At 46.2% G+C, this 16,760-nt stretch overlaps 1 protein-coding gene across 1 annotated transcript in view; it reads left to right on the top strand.

The window, feature by feature from the left end:
- Nucleotides 1-16,760, top strand: part of LOC122926364 (sialic acid-binding Ig-like lectin 16) — a 139,755-nt gene that overhangs the window by 66,217 nt on the left and 56,778 nt on the right. Inside the window, exon 4 of the mRNA XM_044277739.1 lies at nt 13,873-14,238. Coding sequence (XP_044133674.1) covers nt 13,873-14,238 — 366 coding nt within the window. The remainder of the gene's footprint in view (nt 1-13,872; nt 14,239-16,760) is intronic.

Genomic DNA, 16,760 nt, shown 5'->3' with positions numbered 1-16,760 from the left:
TGGTTGAGGGTATTCCCTATGCATAGAAAAAGGGATAACTATTAGAATAGTGGGGGTCCTACAACTGGGACCCCCACCAATCGCGAGAATGGGGCTCCGTACTCCCTGTAGTCCCCTGAAATGAACAGACCAGCCGGTCAGGCATGCATGCAAAAGCTCCATTCTATGGGAGTTCCGATGATAGTGGAGCACTGTCTCCGGAACTCCCATAGAAATTAATAGCGCGGCCACGGAGATGTGCGACCGGCCACTCCGTTATTTTCAGGGGTACTGCAGGGAGTGCAGGGCCCACATTCTCATGATCAGTGGGGGTCCCAGTGGTACCATTCTAATACTTATCCTTTATCCTATTTTGTGTGTATTTTTTTAATGTTGATAATTATGGCTTACAGCTAATGAAAACCCAAAAGTCAGTGTTTCAGAAAATTTGAATATTATATAACATCAATTAAAATTATTTTTAATACAGAAATGTTGGTCTACTGAAAAGTCAGTCCAGTATATGCACTCAGAGCTTGGTCGGGGCTCCTTTTGCATGTGTTACTGCATTCATGCAGCGTTGCATAGAGGTGATCAGCCTGTGGCACTGTTAAGGAGTTATGGAAGCCCAAGTTGCTTTGATAAAGTAGTGGCCTTCAGCTCATCTGCATTGTTTGATCTGGTGTTTCTCATCTTCCTCTTGACAATACCTCATAGATTCTCTATAGGGTTTAGGTCAAGCGAGTTTACTGGCCAATTAAGCACAGTGATACCATGCTTATTAAACCAGGTATTAAAACGTTTGGCAGTGTGGGAAGGTGCCAAATCCTGCTGGAAAATGAAATCAGTATCTCCATAAAGCTTGTCCGCAGAGGGAAGCATGAAGTGCTCTAAAATCTCCTGGGAGACTGCTGTTCCAAGTTTGGACTCGATATTGATATAGTGGACCAACACATTAATATTGACATAGTGGACCAACACCAGCAGATGACATGGCTCAGGGGCGTAACTAGAAGTGACTGGGCCCCACAGCAAATATTTGTAAGGGCCCCCCTCAGCGCGCTTCGCACCTCCCTCCTCCTGTGTAAACCCCACTCCTTTGGCACAGTGTAGCGGTATACTGTATATTGTGTGGCACAGTGTAGAGGTATACTATATATTGTGTGGCACAGTGTAGCGGTATACTGTATATTGTGTGGCACAGTGTAGCGGTATACTGTATATTGTGTGGCACAGTATAGAGGTATACTGTATATTGTGTGGCACAGTGTAGCGGTATACTGTATATTGTGTGGCACAGTATAGAGGTATACTGTATATTGTGTGGCACAGTGTAGCGGTATACTGTATATTGTGTGGCACAGTGTAGAGGTATATTGTGAGGCACAGTGTAGCGGTATACTGTATATTGTGTGGCACAGTGTTGAGGTATATTGTGAGGCACAGTGTAGCGGTATACTGTATATTGTGTGGCACAGTGTAGCGGTATATTGTGAGGCACAGTGTAGAGGTATACTGTATATTGTGTGGCACAGTGTAGCGGTATACTGTATATTGTGGGGCACAGTGTAGCGGTATACTGTACATTGTGAGGCACAGTATAGAGGTATATTGTGAGGCACAGTGTAGCGGTATACTGTATATTGTGGGGCACAGTGTAGCGGTATACTGTATATTGTGGGGCACAGTGTAGCGGTATACTGTACATTGTGAGGCACAGTATAGAGGTATACTGTATATTGTGTGGCACAGTGTAGCGGTATACTGTATATTGTGTGGCACAGTGTAGGCTATATGTGTATAACATAAACATACTCCACATGAACACTTACAGTTACATGGCTTGGTCCTTGGGAATCTCGGACACCACTTCCACACTTTGGCCGGGGGCTCGGCGGAGCTGATGTTGTGTTTTATCCTAATGAGAAAGATTTTATAATAAGGATTTGGAGAAGGGGCAGAGGGATAGCAGAGCAGGGAGAGGCTGGTGCCGCTACTAGGGGGTCATACCATGGGGCAGTAATAAAACCCACCATAATGCCCCCCCCCCCAGTAGTAATAATTCTCCTTATAATGTGACAGTGCAAAAAATACCCCCTTGTAATGCCCCCAGTTGAGCTAATGTCCCCATAGTGCCCCAAAAAATGTGCCAGTATAAAATACCCCTATATAGTGCCCCCAGTAACTTCCCCCATAGTGCTCCTCTCCCCCCTTCCTGCTAGTGCCCCCCCAAAATGTACCAGTATAAAATGCCCCATATATAGTGCCCCAGTAGATGCCGCTTAGTGTCCGGCCTCTGATAGGCTGCCGGCCTAGTGTCCCCCATAATGCCCCCCAATAATGTGCCAGTAAGTGCCCCTATCATGTGCCAGTATCAAGTGCCTCTCCCCCCCCACATGTCCCAGTATCATAGTGCCATCTCCCCCCATGTGCCAGTATCAAGTGCCTCTCTCCTTCCCACCCCCCATGTGCCAGTATCAAGTGCCTCTCTCCTCCCCATGTCCCAGTATCATAGTGCCATCTCCCCCCCCCCACTAAAAAGTGCCAATATCAAGTGCCTCTCTCCCTCCCCCCTCCCTATGTGCCAGTATCAGGTGCCCCCCCCCCATGTGCCAGTATCAAGTGCCAACCCCCCCTCTCCCCTCCAGGTGCCAGTATCAGGTGCCTCCCCCCCCCCCCTATGTCCCAGTATCATAGTGCCATCTCCCCCCCCCCCCACCACCACCACAAAAAAAGTGCCAGTATCAAGTGCCTCTCTCCCTCCCCCCCCCAATGCCAGTATCAGGTGCCTCTCTCCCTCCCCCCCCATGCCAGTATCAGGTGCCAACCCCACTCCCATGTGCCAGTATCAGGTGCCAACCCCCCCCCCCCCCCAGGTGCCAGTATCAGGTGACAACCCCCCTCCCCCCATGTGCCAGTATCAGGTGCCTTCCGCTCCCCCATGGCAGTAACAGTCGGGTATTAAAAAAAAATAATAAACACTTCTACTTACCTCCATGTCAGCGATGCGATGCAGCCTCTTCCTGTGTCCCGCCTTGTATTCTGTCCCGCCCTGTATGCCCTTATATGGAGTCAGTGCTTGTATTTCAGAAAAGAGTCTGCTGGGATTCGAACCCAGGACCTTCTGCTTCAGAGGCAGAGCAGCTATCCACTAGACCATAAGAGCTGCCTTGAGGCTGAGTGAAAAAATATGAGACTTCTACTGTTATAGCTGGCTAAGTGTACATCTATACACATGGCAGCTGTTCATATATAGAGATGTAGCAGAGCTGAATGTGCAGGGACAGCTGTCATATACAGATATAGCAGTGCTAGGTGTGTTTGGGCAGCTGTCATGTGTATAGATGTATTTTTTTTTTTTTACAGTCAGTTGTAATGCAGCCTTTATGGCTGTGAGGGTAAATGCTTTGCCACTGATTCACTTATAGATTGGAGGTTGTGGGTTCGAATCCCAGACCAGGAGACTTTTAGCAGACAGTAAAATTAGATCACTCTAGCGGCTGTGAAGGGGCCCTGAACACGATATTTATCTAACTTGAAAATAAACTGTCACACACGCTGCTTGGGGCGCCGGGCCCCCTTGGCAGCCCGGGCCCCGAAGCAGCTGCTTCCCCTGCTTCCCCGGTAGTTACGCCACTGACATGGCTCCTCAAACCATTACTGTCTGTGGAAACTTCACACTGGACCTCAAGCAACTTGGATTGTGAGCCTCTCCACTACTCTACCAGACTCTACCTTGATTGTTGAAAAAGTCACAAAAAGTTGCAGCTCACTAGGGTGGAGTAGGGAAACTGGAGAATCTTTTCTAGACAAAAGTGTTAGGTTTAAAAATAAGGAACACGAAAAAAGTCTGGTGGAGACAGCACGTCCTCAAGTGAAGCTTTATTCCAGATGCTACTGTACGTTTCGGCCTAAGGGGCCCTTTTCCAAGCATGCTTGAAAAAGGCCCCTTGGGCCGAAACATAGCATCTGGACTAAAGCTTCATTTGAGGACATGCTGTCTCTTACCAGACTTTTTTTGTGTTCCTGATCCTATGATCCTTGTGGGGGAACTCACCATTCCCCCCGGAGACGTGCACCCACAACTAACCAACCAGACCTGGCGTGCTGTCCTGCCTTTTGTTTTTTCAGGTTTGAAAATAATACAAATTTATTGAACAATACACAACATTTGATAAATGTGGCATAAAATACACCAACACAGACTCAAGCAAAACCAACCTCTATTATTTCCCTCATAATAAATCCCCCCTCAGATTCACCAATGTATTTATGAAGAGATCGCTCCCCACCTCTACCAACCCTCCTCACCAGTGATTGATATAACCGCAGTCTGTGAATTATTGTGAGAGAGAGCTGAAGGAAGGAGGAAGGAGCAGTCCCCTTATGAATAAAGAGGTCTGCTCTCTGTATTTTATTTTAGATGCCAAGCAACACAATGACCTCAAAATGCAAATACCTAGACATTGTTGTAAAGTGCACCAAATTTGGTGCAAACTCACACAATTTGGTGCATCTGGTTTCGAAAAATTACCCTGTGCTAAGCTAGTTATTATATGAAGGTTAGACATTAAAAAAAAAAACTGTGGGGTCGAACCCCTCACAAAGAGCCCCTCATTATTAACAGAAAGACCTACATGAAGATACCAGAGTCTTCATAGGTCAAAAGCAATGTATAGTAATTTTTATTGAATAGATATACATAACATGATAAAAAAGAGAGGTTTCATCTGAGGGATGGTATAATGGTAATATCACCAAGGGGAGGGGGGGGGGGGTGATCATTACATACCCATCAGTAAATGGTCAGACATTTTGGCAAAACCTTCATCTGGGGGCACGGTTATTCTTGAGAATGTGTTGTATTTAACCCCTTAAAGGGGTTCTCCAGGAATTAAAAAATGAAAATACTTAAATATAATTTTATAATAAATATATTCACAAATACCTTTCATTACTTAGAATGGTTTGTTTTGTCTAGGGAGCAATCATTAGGAGAAATAAAATGGCTGCCGTCCTATCAGTACACACAAAACCTGTCCTAATCACACAGGAGGACAAGTTATTTCACCACAATGCGCCATAGTGCTGCCTCACCCTCCTCTCTGCCCTGCTTGTCAGGAATCATGATCCTGAATACAGGTGAATCTCTGTGGGAATGGAGAAGATAAGGAGACATGAGAGGAGGGTGAGGTGTGGCTAATGAGCAGCAGCACTTGTTTACAGTCTCCATTACCACAGCAACAAATGACCACAGCCTGCCCTGTCCGTCCTCTCTGTACTTCATGTCTCTTCATGAACTAAATTCCCCAAAGATTCAGCTAAAGTTCTTATCATCTGTATTCAGGATTATAATCCCTGACAAGTAGAGAGGAGGAGGAGGGAGCTTTTTACCTTAGTGTTGTAAAGTAACTTGTCCTCATGTGTGATCAGGACTGAGGGACAGAGAAAAGCAGAGACAGGCAACGTGCGGCGACAGGAGCGTACAGCAGTCGAGAAGGGTCAACAAACTAGCAAAGGTCACAACGAGAGGTCACGTTAAACTACGAGGGAAATGCAAAGACAATACCAATAACAAGCCGGAGGTCAAACCTGGAGGGAGAAGCAGGAGCGTGGTCAAATAACTAGCCGTCGTCAAATTCTAGAGCAATGGAGCAGAGTATCAAGAGCCTATATAAACAATATCACAGGCAACCTGTGGCCAGCAGGTTGTCTGCTTATATACTGAAGGGCTAAGGTCATGTGATGTGGCCAGCGCCACATGACCTGTCCCAGGACTGATAGCCAAATGCCAAAGTGTCCAGCTCGGCGCTCAGACCACACAGGTATCCTGGCAACAGAGGATGCCGGCCGCACATAGAAGGAGCGTGCGGCCTGGCGCGCTCCACCCTCCATTGCCATGGCAGCAGAGACGCCGAGCGGCTCCCCACTCTGCGCAGAGGGCGCCTCCTGTAGCTGCCGGAGAGGAACAGGATGTCGATGTCGCAAGGGGAAGGACACGCGTCGCCGCTGTCCTCTAACAGTACCCCCCCTCCACGGGGGGCCTCAGGACCCCAGGACCGCGGGGGCGGTTTCTCCGGATGTTCCCAGTGGAACTTTCTAACCAAAGAAGAGGCATGCATCCGATGCGCCGGCACCCAGGACCTCTCCTCAGGTCCAAAACCCCTCCAGTGCACTAAGTACTGCAAGGGGTTTCGAACCTTCCTGACATCAAGGACCTTAGATATAACAAACTCGTCATGGCCTTCTACTTTCATGGGAGAGGGAGGACCCTGTGAAGGAGCCACAGCTGAAATGTACCTCTTTAACAGTGACTTATGAAACACATTGTGGATGCGGAGGGAGTCGGGCCATTTCAGTCTAAAAGACACTGTATTGAGAATCTCGGTAACCTCGTAAGGTCCTACAAAACGCGGCGCAAACTTCCTGACAACCCTTTTCAGAGACACATTTTTGGTGGATAACCACACTTTATCACTGACCACAAAGTCAACCCCCTTGGAGCACTTCCTATTGGCTTGAACTTTTTGAGCCTCCTGGGTCTTCTCCAGGTTCTATTGAATCTGGGCCCAGACTGCACAGGTCTGATGTGAAGCTATCGGCCTCCGGGTTGAGAGAGGACACAGAAACATTTGAGCTAAAATGAGGATGATAACCCAGGTTAAAGAAAAAAGGGGACACTCCCATGGATTATTGATGGCGAACTTCGCCGACGGAAGATATCCCAGCCAGCGATGCTGATTATCGGACACATAACATCTGAGAAACTGTTCGACTGCCTGGTTTAACCTTTCTGTCTGCCCGTTGGTCTCGGGGTGGAAGGCTGACGAAAAGGATAAAGAAATCTTACACCTTGACAGAAAGCTCTCCAAAACTTGGATACAAACTGAACACCCCTGTCAGAGAACGCTATGCAGCCGTACAATGTGGTCAACAAATAAGGACGTCTTGGCATTGGGTAGTCTAGCCAGCGGGACAAAATTCACCATTTTGCTAAAACGGTCGACCACTACCCACACCACTGACTTCCTCTCAGAGACGGGCAAATCGGTGATAAAGTCCATGGAGATATGAGACCATGGCCTGCAGGTAATAGGTAGAGGTCGAAGTTCCCCAGCAGGGCGAGTTTTAGGAGACTTGGATCTTGCACATACCTCACAAGAGGACACATAGGAGCAGACATCTCTGGACAAGGTGGGCCACCAAAAAGATCTAGACACCAGCTCCATGGTAGCATTGATACCGGGATGGCCGCAAAAAACAGAGTCGTGACACTCACCCAACAGTCGAAGACTGAAGTGCCCCGGGACAAACAACTTATCTAAGGGGGTTCGTGCAGGTGCGAGATGCTGTGCATCAATTTCGAAAGAGAGGTCAGGAGAAACCGAAGCCACAATGATATCAGCCGGCAGGATGGGTTCAGGAGGGGTGTCAGGAGGGGTGTCAGGAGGCTGGAAAGCGCAAAAACTTCGGGACAAGGCGTCCACCTTGAGGTTCTTACTTTCTGGCCTGAAAGTAATGGAGAAGTTAAAAAGAGTGAACAGGGCCCATCTAGCTTGCCTAGGATTAAGGCGTTTGGCGGTTTCAAGAAACACTAGGTTTTTATGGTCAGTAAGAACTGTAACACAGTGTTTGGCCCCCTCTAAAAAATTTCTCAATTCCTCGAAAGCCCATTTGATAGCCAGTAGTTCCCGGTTTCCTATGTCGTAATTCCTCTCGGTGGGAGAGAATTTACGAGAAAAGAACGCACAGGGTCTTAAATTGGTGAAATTTGAAGACCCCTGAGAAAGAATGGCCCCCACCCCATACTCCGATGCGTCAACCTCAACAACGAATGGTACCTATTGATCCGGCTAAATCAAGACTGGAGCATTCTGAAAACACATCTTAAGGGATCCGAAGGCCTTGAGAGCCTCAGCTGGCCAGTTAACAATGTCCACTCCCTTCTTAGTTAAATCGGTCAAGGGCTTGGTCATTACAGAAATATTTTTAATACATTTTCGATAGTAATTGGAGAACCCCAAAAAGTGTTGTAATGCTTTAAGGGGGGATGGTCTCACCCAGTCTTGAATAGCCTGAACCGTCTTAGGATTAATTTTAAATGAGTGTGGAGTAAGGATATACCCTTAATGCAAAATTTCCTGTACTCCAAACACGCATTTTTCAAGTTTGACCGACAATTGATTCTCTCTGAGGATACCAAGCACTTGTTTAAGATGGGAGACATGGGATCTCCAATCCGGAGAGAAAATCAAGATATTGTCAAGGTAAACAATAACGAATTTACCAATAAGCTCCCTGAAAATGTTATTCATGAAGTTTTGGAAAACTGCCGGGGCGTTGCTAAGGCCGAAAGGCATGACTAAATACTCAAAGTGCCCCTCTGGGGTGTTGAAGGCAGTTTTCCATTCATCTCCCTTTTTGATGCGTATAAGATTATAAGCCCCTTTCAAGTCAAGCTTGGAAAACCAGAAAGCCCCCCAAAACCTGGTTGAACAAGTCAGGTATCAATGAGATAGAATACTGATTCCTACTGGTGATCTTGTTCAATTTTCTGTAATCGATACAGGATCTAAGACCACCAATTTTCTATTTGACAAAAAATAACCCTGCACCCATGGGGAAGGTGGAAGGCCTAATATGTCCTTTTTCTAAACTCTCCTTCAAATATTCCTTCATAGCATTGCGTTCGGGGCCAGAAAGGTGGTAAATACGCCCCTTGGGGAACTTAGACCCTGCCTCTAATTCAATGGTGTAGTCATAGGGTCTATGAGGAGGGAGAGTCTCCAATTCGAATGAGGAGAAGATATCTCGGAACTCTTCTAATTGGGAGGAATTGACATAACATCAGAAGAAACCCCTGCCTGGACAAGGCTTAGACAGGAGCTACAATTGGGACCCCACCTTTCAAACTCTCCCATGGTCCAGTTAATGACCGGGTTCTGGAGCTGCAACCAGGGCATCCCTAACACTATCTCCACAGGCAAATTCCTGAGAATAAAGAACGAACACCTTTCTGAATGACATACCCCGACAGACAAGGTTAATTCAGGAGTGCATAATTTAACGGTTCCTCCCAACATGGGAGTGAAGTCTATGGCCACAATACGGATGAGAGTGGGCAGATTCAAGACCGGAATTCCCACCTGACCCGCAAACCTGAGATCAATAAAACTAAAGACAGAACCAGAATCAATAAAAGCTCTACCTGATCCCCTGACAGTACCAAAGGTAACAGAAATAGGTAATAACAACTTCTTTCTTACCACCTCCGGGAGTACCTTGCTTTTGGATCCCTCAAACTTTGGTGTTCTTCCAGAGGGAGGGATCTTTGGACATTGAAGAACCCAATATTCCGAGCCACAGTAGAAACAGGCACCCTGTAGTCGGCGTCGTTCTCTTCGAGTCATACCCAGCTGCATAGGCTCGTCCAAGTGAGACTCCTGGCTAGGTCTCTTGGGTGCGGGTTCAGGTCTGGAGGATCCCTGGGGAAATTAAAGACGTTCCCGCTGTCTCTCCCTGACACGTCTGTCCAATCTAATGTCAAAAGGTCATTGTCTCCTCTAAGGTTTCTGGACAGGGGTAACCCACAAGCATATCCTTGAGATTCTCTGCAAGGATTGACCTGAACTGACTTTTGAGCGCTGGTTCGTTCCAGCCAGAGGGTACGCACCACTTACGGAACTGGGTACAGTAGTCCTCAACTGGTCTGTCACCCTGAGTGAGGGACTTGAGATGAGACTCGGCTACAGAAGCTCTATCGGGTTCGTCGTACAGAATCTCCAGCGCCTGGAAAAATGCCTTGACGGATCGAAGACAAGAAGAGTCTGCAGGCAAGGCGAATGCCCACTCCTGAGGGTTGTCTTGGAGGAGGGAAATAACTATCCCCACCCTCTGCGGGTCAAAAACTGATGAGTGGGGACGCAAGCGATAGTACAACTTACAGCTCTCCTTGAAGGCCAAAAAACACTTGCGATCACCAGAAAAACGGTCAGGCAACTTCACATGAGGCTCAACCTGCGGCGCAGTCGGGGCAGCAAGTGGAAAGGTCCGAGCGGATTCCTGGGCCTGTAATCTTTCCCCAAGTTCTGGAACTATTTGTGCCAGATTCTGCCAGATAAGGCTTTGCAGAGGGTCCATAGTGAATGTTTGGTCTGGGAGGAGAGAGGGGGAGCGTGCACCCACTAGTCTGCCACCCACGCCCCTGTCCCTGCCTACTTGCACTTACCCGTCCTAGGCGACTGAGCGCAACTGGGCGGCGATCCCTAACTATAGTAAGTGCCGGAGGGACAGAGAAAAGCAGAGACAGGCAACGGGCGGCGTGCGGCGACAGGAGTGTACAGCAGTCGAGAAGGGTCAACAAACTAGCAAAGGTCACAGCGAGAGGTCACGTCAATCTACGAGGGAAATGCAAAGACAATACCAATAACAAGCCGGAGGTCAAACCTGGAGGTCACGTCAGAGTACAAGGGAGAAGCAGGAGCGTGGTCAAATAACTAGTCGTCGGTCAAATTCAAAAGCAATAGAGCAGAGTATCAAGAGCCTATATAAACAACATCACAAGCAACCTGTGGCCAGCAGGTTGCCTGCTTATATACTGAAGGGCCAAGGTCATGTGACGTGGCCAGCGCCACATGACCTGTCCCAGGACTGATAGCCGAGTGCTAGCCCACACAGGTTTCCTGGCAACAGAGGACACCGCCCGCACATAAAAGGAGCATGCGGCCGGCGCGCTTTGCCCTCCGTTGCCATGGCAGCGGAGACGCCGAGCGGCTCCCTGCTCTGCGCGGAGGCCGCCTCCTGCAGCTGCCGGAGAGGAACAGGATGTCGGCAGCACAAGGTGAAGGACACCCGTCGCCGGCGTCCTGTGACACAACCATTCAAGAACCGCTGGGTTGCTGGTCAAGACACGACCGCTAGCTGACACTGGGAGCTCAAACTTCTCGAAGTGACTCCTGTTGCCACGCCCCCTTACTCTACTGCGACCTCTGCCTGCGCCAGAAACATTTAGGCCTCTGCCACTCCCCTGTGCAGGGCCTGGCACTTCTCTGTCTGACATACTGTTAGATCAAATAAATAAATAAAAAGGAAATTAAAACACCCCCAAAAAGTCAGTAATTTTCTTACTTCACCACACAACGGCTAATAAGCCCTTTTTTTCCCACTAATACACGCCAAAAAGGGCTGTAATTTTCTCACTTCACCACACAACGACATAACTTTTTTTGTCCACTAATACATGCAAAAAAGGGCTTTATAACATATAACTGCCCTGCTGAACGGCAAATATATATATTTTTTGCCAGTAATACACGCAAAATAGGGCTTTACAAAATATAACTGCACCGCTGAACGGCAAATAGGCCCTTACTTTTTTCCACTTATACACTCCACAAAAGGCTTTATAACATATACAGTCAGGTCCATAAATATTGGGACATCAACACAATTGTAACATTTTTGGCTCTATACACCACAACAATGGATTTGAAATACAAAAAAACAAGATGTGCTTAAACTGCAGATTGTCAGCTTTAAAGGGAACCTGTCACCGGGATTTTGTGTATAGAGCTGAGGACATGGGCTGCTAGATGGCCACTAGCACAACCACAATACCCAGTCCCCATAGCTCTCTGTGCTTTTATTGTGTAAAAAAAACTATTTAATACATATGCAAATTAACATAAAAGAGTCATATCTTACTTGTGTGACCAGAGAAGAGTCATATTTTCAAGCTCTGACTCATCTCAGGTTAATTTGCATATGTATCAAATCGTTTTTTTTACACAATAAAAACACACAGAGCTATGGGGACTGGATATTGCAGATGTGCTAGCGGCCAACCCATGTATGGCTGCCAATGGAACTGCTTCTCTTGTATTTATTGATGATGTGACTGCTGACAAAAGCAGCAGGATGAATTCTGAAGTGTTTCGGGCAATATTATCTGCTTATATTCAGCCAAATGCTTCAGAACTCATTGGACGGCGCTTCACAGTGCAGATGGACAATGACCCAAAGCATACTGCAAAAGCAACCAAAGAGTTTTTTAAGGGAAAGAAGTGGAATGTTATGCAATGGCCGAGTCAATCACCGGACCTGAATCCTATTGAGCTGCATTTCACTTGCTGAAGACAAAACTGAAGGGAAAATGACCCAAGAACAAGCAGGAACTGAAGACAGTTGCAGTAGAGGCCGGGCAGAGCATCACCAGGGATGAGACCCAGCGTCTGGTGATGTCTATGCGTTCCAGACTTAGAAACATAGAATGTGTCGGCAGATAAGAACCATTTGGCCCATCTAGTCTGCCCAATATACTAAGTACTATGGATAGCCCCTGGCCCTATCTGATATGAAGGATGGCCTTATGCCTATCCCATGCATGCTTAAACTCCTCCACTGTATTTGCAGCTGCCACTTCTGCAGGAAGGCTATTCCATGCATCCACTACTCTCTCAGTAAAGTAACACTTCCTGATATTACTTTTAAACCTTTGCCCCTCAAGTTTAAAACTATTTCCTCTTGTAGCAGTTTTTCTTCTTGTAAATCTTCTCTCCTCTTTTACCTTGTTGATTCCCTTTATGTATTTAGCAGTTTCTCTCATCTCCCCTCTGTCTCGTCTTTCTTCCAAGCTCTACATGTTAAGGTCCTTTAATCTTTCCTGGTAAGTTTTATCCTGCAATCCATGGACCAGTTTAGTAGCTCTTCTCTGAACTCTCTCTAAAGTATCAATATCCTTCTGGAGATATGGTCTCCAGTACTGCGCACAATACTCCAAATGAGGTCTCACTAGTGCTCTGTAGAGCGGCATGAGCGCCTCCCTCTGTCTACTGGTAATGCCTCTCCCTATACACCCAAGCATTCTGCTAGCATCTCCTGCTGCTCTATGACATGGTCTGCCTACCTTTAAGTTTGAAATAATAGAACTTCAGGATGTAATTGACTCCAAAGGATTTGCAACCAAGTATTAAAAAGTGAAAGTTTGATTTATGATTATTATTCTGCCCCATTACTTCTGGTCTCTTAACAAGTGGGAGGCACAGATGCAAACTGCTGTAATTCCTGCACCGTTCACCTGATTTGGATGTAGATCCCCTCAAATTACAGCTGACAGTCTGCAGGTAAAGCACATCTTGTTCGTTTCATTTCAAATCCATTGTGGTGGTGTATAGAGCCAAAAATGTTATAATCGTGTCGGTGTCCCAATATTTATGGACCTGACTTTAACTGCACCACTGAACGGCAAATATATTTATTTTTTAGCCAAACTTCTAATGCTTTTTCCCTTAACTTATAAGTCTTTTATTTTTTTTGCACAATTAAGTCTTTCCTAGCACTGTCCCTAGCGCCTGCTGACGTCTCTCCCTGCACTAATTATGTTGGAAAATGGCAGACTCCGAGATGGCTGAGGCTATTTATCGGGCTGTGACATCACAGGGCTGGCTGGCTGCTGATTGGCTGCATGCATGGCATTGTGGGTGATCCCTCGTTCCCAGAGTTCCTTGCTCCATGTCCTCACACGTGCAGCAGCCATTTTAGGAAAAAATGCCATTCGTTACCACAAAGCGTGAGGGAATTCGGATTCGGTGCAAATCAAATTTTTCTTGAACTTCAGATCTAATTCTACTTTGTCATCTTCGATTTGCTCATCTCTAAATGACGCCATTAGAAAGTACAACTTGTCCTGCTAAAAACAAGCCCTCGTATGGTTATGTGAACTGAAAAAATAAAAATAAAAAAAAGTGTGGCTCTGGGAAGGCAGGGAGAAAAACCAGAAATGCAAAAAATGAAAATCGTAAGATCCTGAAGGGGCTAAAGCATTTTGATTTGTTCTGACAGTACATGCATCTAATTGGACAATTCTTCTACTAATCCCGGTCTCTTCTTATACAGGTTCTGTCTGTGAACTGCTCCCTGGATATAATATAGATACAAGTTCATCGGTGACGGTGCAGCGAGGTCTCTGTGTCCATGTTCCATGCTCATTTACTGTACCCAGTGATGTATGGTTATCTATATCTACCACTGGTATATGGTATCATCTCTACAATGGGAATGGACATCCTGTTGCTTTAAAAAACAATTCTGTGCATCAGACATTAGGACGCTTCTTTCTGACCGGAAATGTGTCCAGCGGAGACTGCTCATATTCCATAGAAGACCCATTGCCTGCAGATGAGGGAAGATATATTTTTAGATTTGAAGATGGTCCCGTAAAGTTCACCTATCGGGATATCCAGCCTCATGTGAATGTAACCGGTGAGTGTGAAATATTGTCCAGAGTTGACCAGAGGTGACCACAATGGATGGATCTTCTATATCACAATCTCTACAGCTGATATTTTTTTGGGGATAATGTAACAGCTCCAGAGCTAATATTGTCCAGGGATAATGGAACAGCTAATTTTTAAAGAGATTTTCCCATCTTCTCTTGCTCTGGTCTGTCGTTAGAATATGCCATAACATTCTGAATGGTGGGCTCTGGCCAGGGGGACGCTCACCAATCCTAAGGTCGGGAGCTCTGCTATAAAACAGAAAGGGTTCCTGCACTCAGCGTGGATTTGTGGCCATGAAATCTGCAAGAAATCTGCACCGAACTTCACAAAAAACACATAACTCCGCACTAGTTATAGCGATTTTGATGTGTTTTTTCCCGGTAGATTTATGTAAATAAACCCCCATTGAAGTCTATGGTGGAAACCATCTACAGAAGGAGCGGAATCACACAAACAATAGACATGCTGCAGATTTAAATAGTGATGGACGAACATCTGCCGGGATGGTTCGCGTACGCGATTAAATGTTCAAGAACCGCAAGTTTGCGGCGGGTCCCATTCATTTTAATGGCAGGCGAACCTGAAAAACCTTCAGCTCCTATTTGCAGCCAAGAAATAATTACTAGAAGTGCACAAATAGTCCCACAACATGGACAGTGACACCAGATGCATTATTCTAATTTGCGATCTCCATTCATTATTTTTTTAATGCGAAATATCGGCAATATAATTTTCGCATACGCGCATGCACAAATGCACTATATAGAAAGTATATTGGTATATAACACCCCGCTATAATCAGTTTTTTTGGGGGGGCGACTGGTATATCACACCAGTAGAAATGATTTGTTCCAATAACGCTTGTCCCGCTATATACCTGCAGTATCGCAGCAGAACCGCACACGACTGCCGCACAATACAAATGCACTATAATATACCGTCTAACATAGAAAGTATATTATAACATTGTACACGGAAGGCAAACCATTAGAATATACATCAAGATAAAACGTAACCTATAATAATGTTACTATGAGGGTCCATTCACACGTCCGTAAGTGTTTTGCGGATCCACAAAACACAGACACTGGCAATGTGCATTCCGCAATTTGTGGACCGCAAATCACCAGCACTATAATAGAAAATGCCTAATCGTGTCTGCAATTGCGGACAAGAATAGGACAAGTTCTTTTTTTTGCGGAAATGGAAGCACAGATGTGGACAGCACATTCCGGCCCCATTGAAAATGAATGGTTCTGAACCCGTTCTGCTAAATTGCGGAACGGATGCGGACCCATTTTGCGGACGTGTGAATGTAAAAGATATCCCTCAATGAAAATAAATAAAATATTAAAGTTAAGCAAAAAGCATAGATGTGGTCGGCAATAACAAGTGCTCGGCGGCACTAAATCAGGTGCTCGGCGGCACCAAATCAGAAACCATATGTCCTACCACAATCCGGGGGGTTCCAGTGCACATCCATGAAGTCCGGAGGGAAAGCAAAAAACATCCATCCCTGGGCTCGATGATGATGTGGTATTGACGGACAGGGTGGGCAAAGAACTGTCCCTGATATTGCCCTACAGGGGGGTGCTATTCTGGCCCTGATAGCCTAACCACAGGCCACCCTCCCTCATAAGAGCCACCCCGTCTGGAACCTTACCCTATATGGCCCTAGTAAGGCCCTAGACCCTAGACCAGGGCTGGCCAACCTGCGGCTCTCCAGCTGTTGTAAAACTACAATTCCCACCATGCCATTCTGTAGACTGATACCTGTAGGCTGTCTGAGCATGCTGGGAGTTGTAGTTTTGCAACAGCTGGAGAGCCGCAGGTTTGCCAGCCCTGCCCTAGGCCCCTGACTTCCAGGTGATCACTATATAGATCTATGTGTTTTTGACTCATTATAAAAGTATATTATAAGTATATCGCACCCCTCTGTGTATCACACATATTGATAGCACACCTATACCAGTCCTTAAAAGGACTTTTGTGGCCCTATTAGCTAGCGTTTGGTGGCCCTAACAGCCGGTCCCTGCTCCACACAGCAACCTCTCCCTACACTGGCAAAAGACTGAATGTAAAATGGCGGCCAGATCAGGTTTATTTACAAGGTAGGGGGTATGTCCATGTGCTGAAACGTCTCAATTGGCTGTTCTGTACCACCTGATGGATGTGTCATGGGTCAAAGTTCCTCACAATGTGAAAGAATATGGCGGGCGTGAATATCTCCATATGTTCGCATGTTCGGCGAATCGCGAACACGCAAAGTTAGCCGCGAAACGACCGCTGGGCGAACCGCAAGGCCATCTCTAGATTTAAACATCTGCACAACAGGTCAAAGAAAAGCAGAGATTTGTCAGTACTGTGCTGTATTATGCTGTGTTTTTTTCACACAAAATGAAAACAGTAAAAAAAATGTGCATAATCCGCACTGTGAGCAGTCACCAAATACTATGTCTGGTCCACAACGCCTTACTACTCCCATCATATTGTGTATGTGTGAAA

This window comes from Bufo gargarizans, chromosome 2 (genome assembly GCF_014858855.1).
Source record: "Bufo gargarizans isolate SCDJY-AF-19 chromosome 2, ASM1485885v1, whole genome shotgun sequence".
NCBI lineage: Eukaryota > Metazoa > Chordata > Amphibia > Anura > Bufonidae > Bufo > Bufo gargarizans.
Note: the sequence above shows the minus strand (reverse complement) of the source record. Positions and strands in the feature narration are given on the sequence as shown.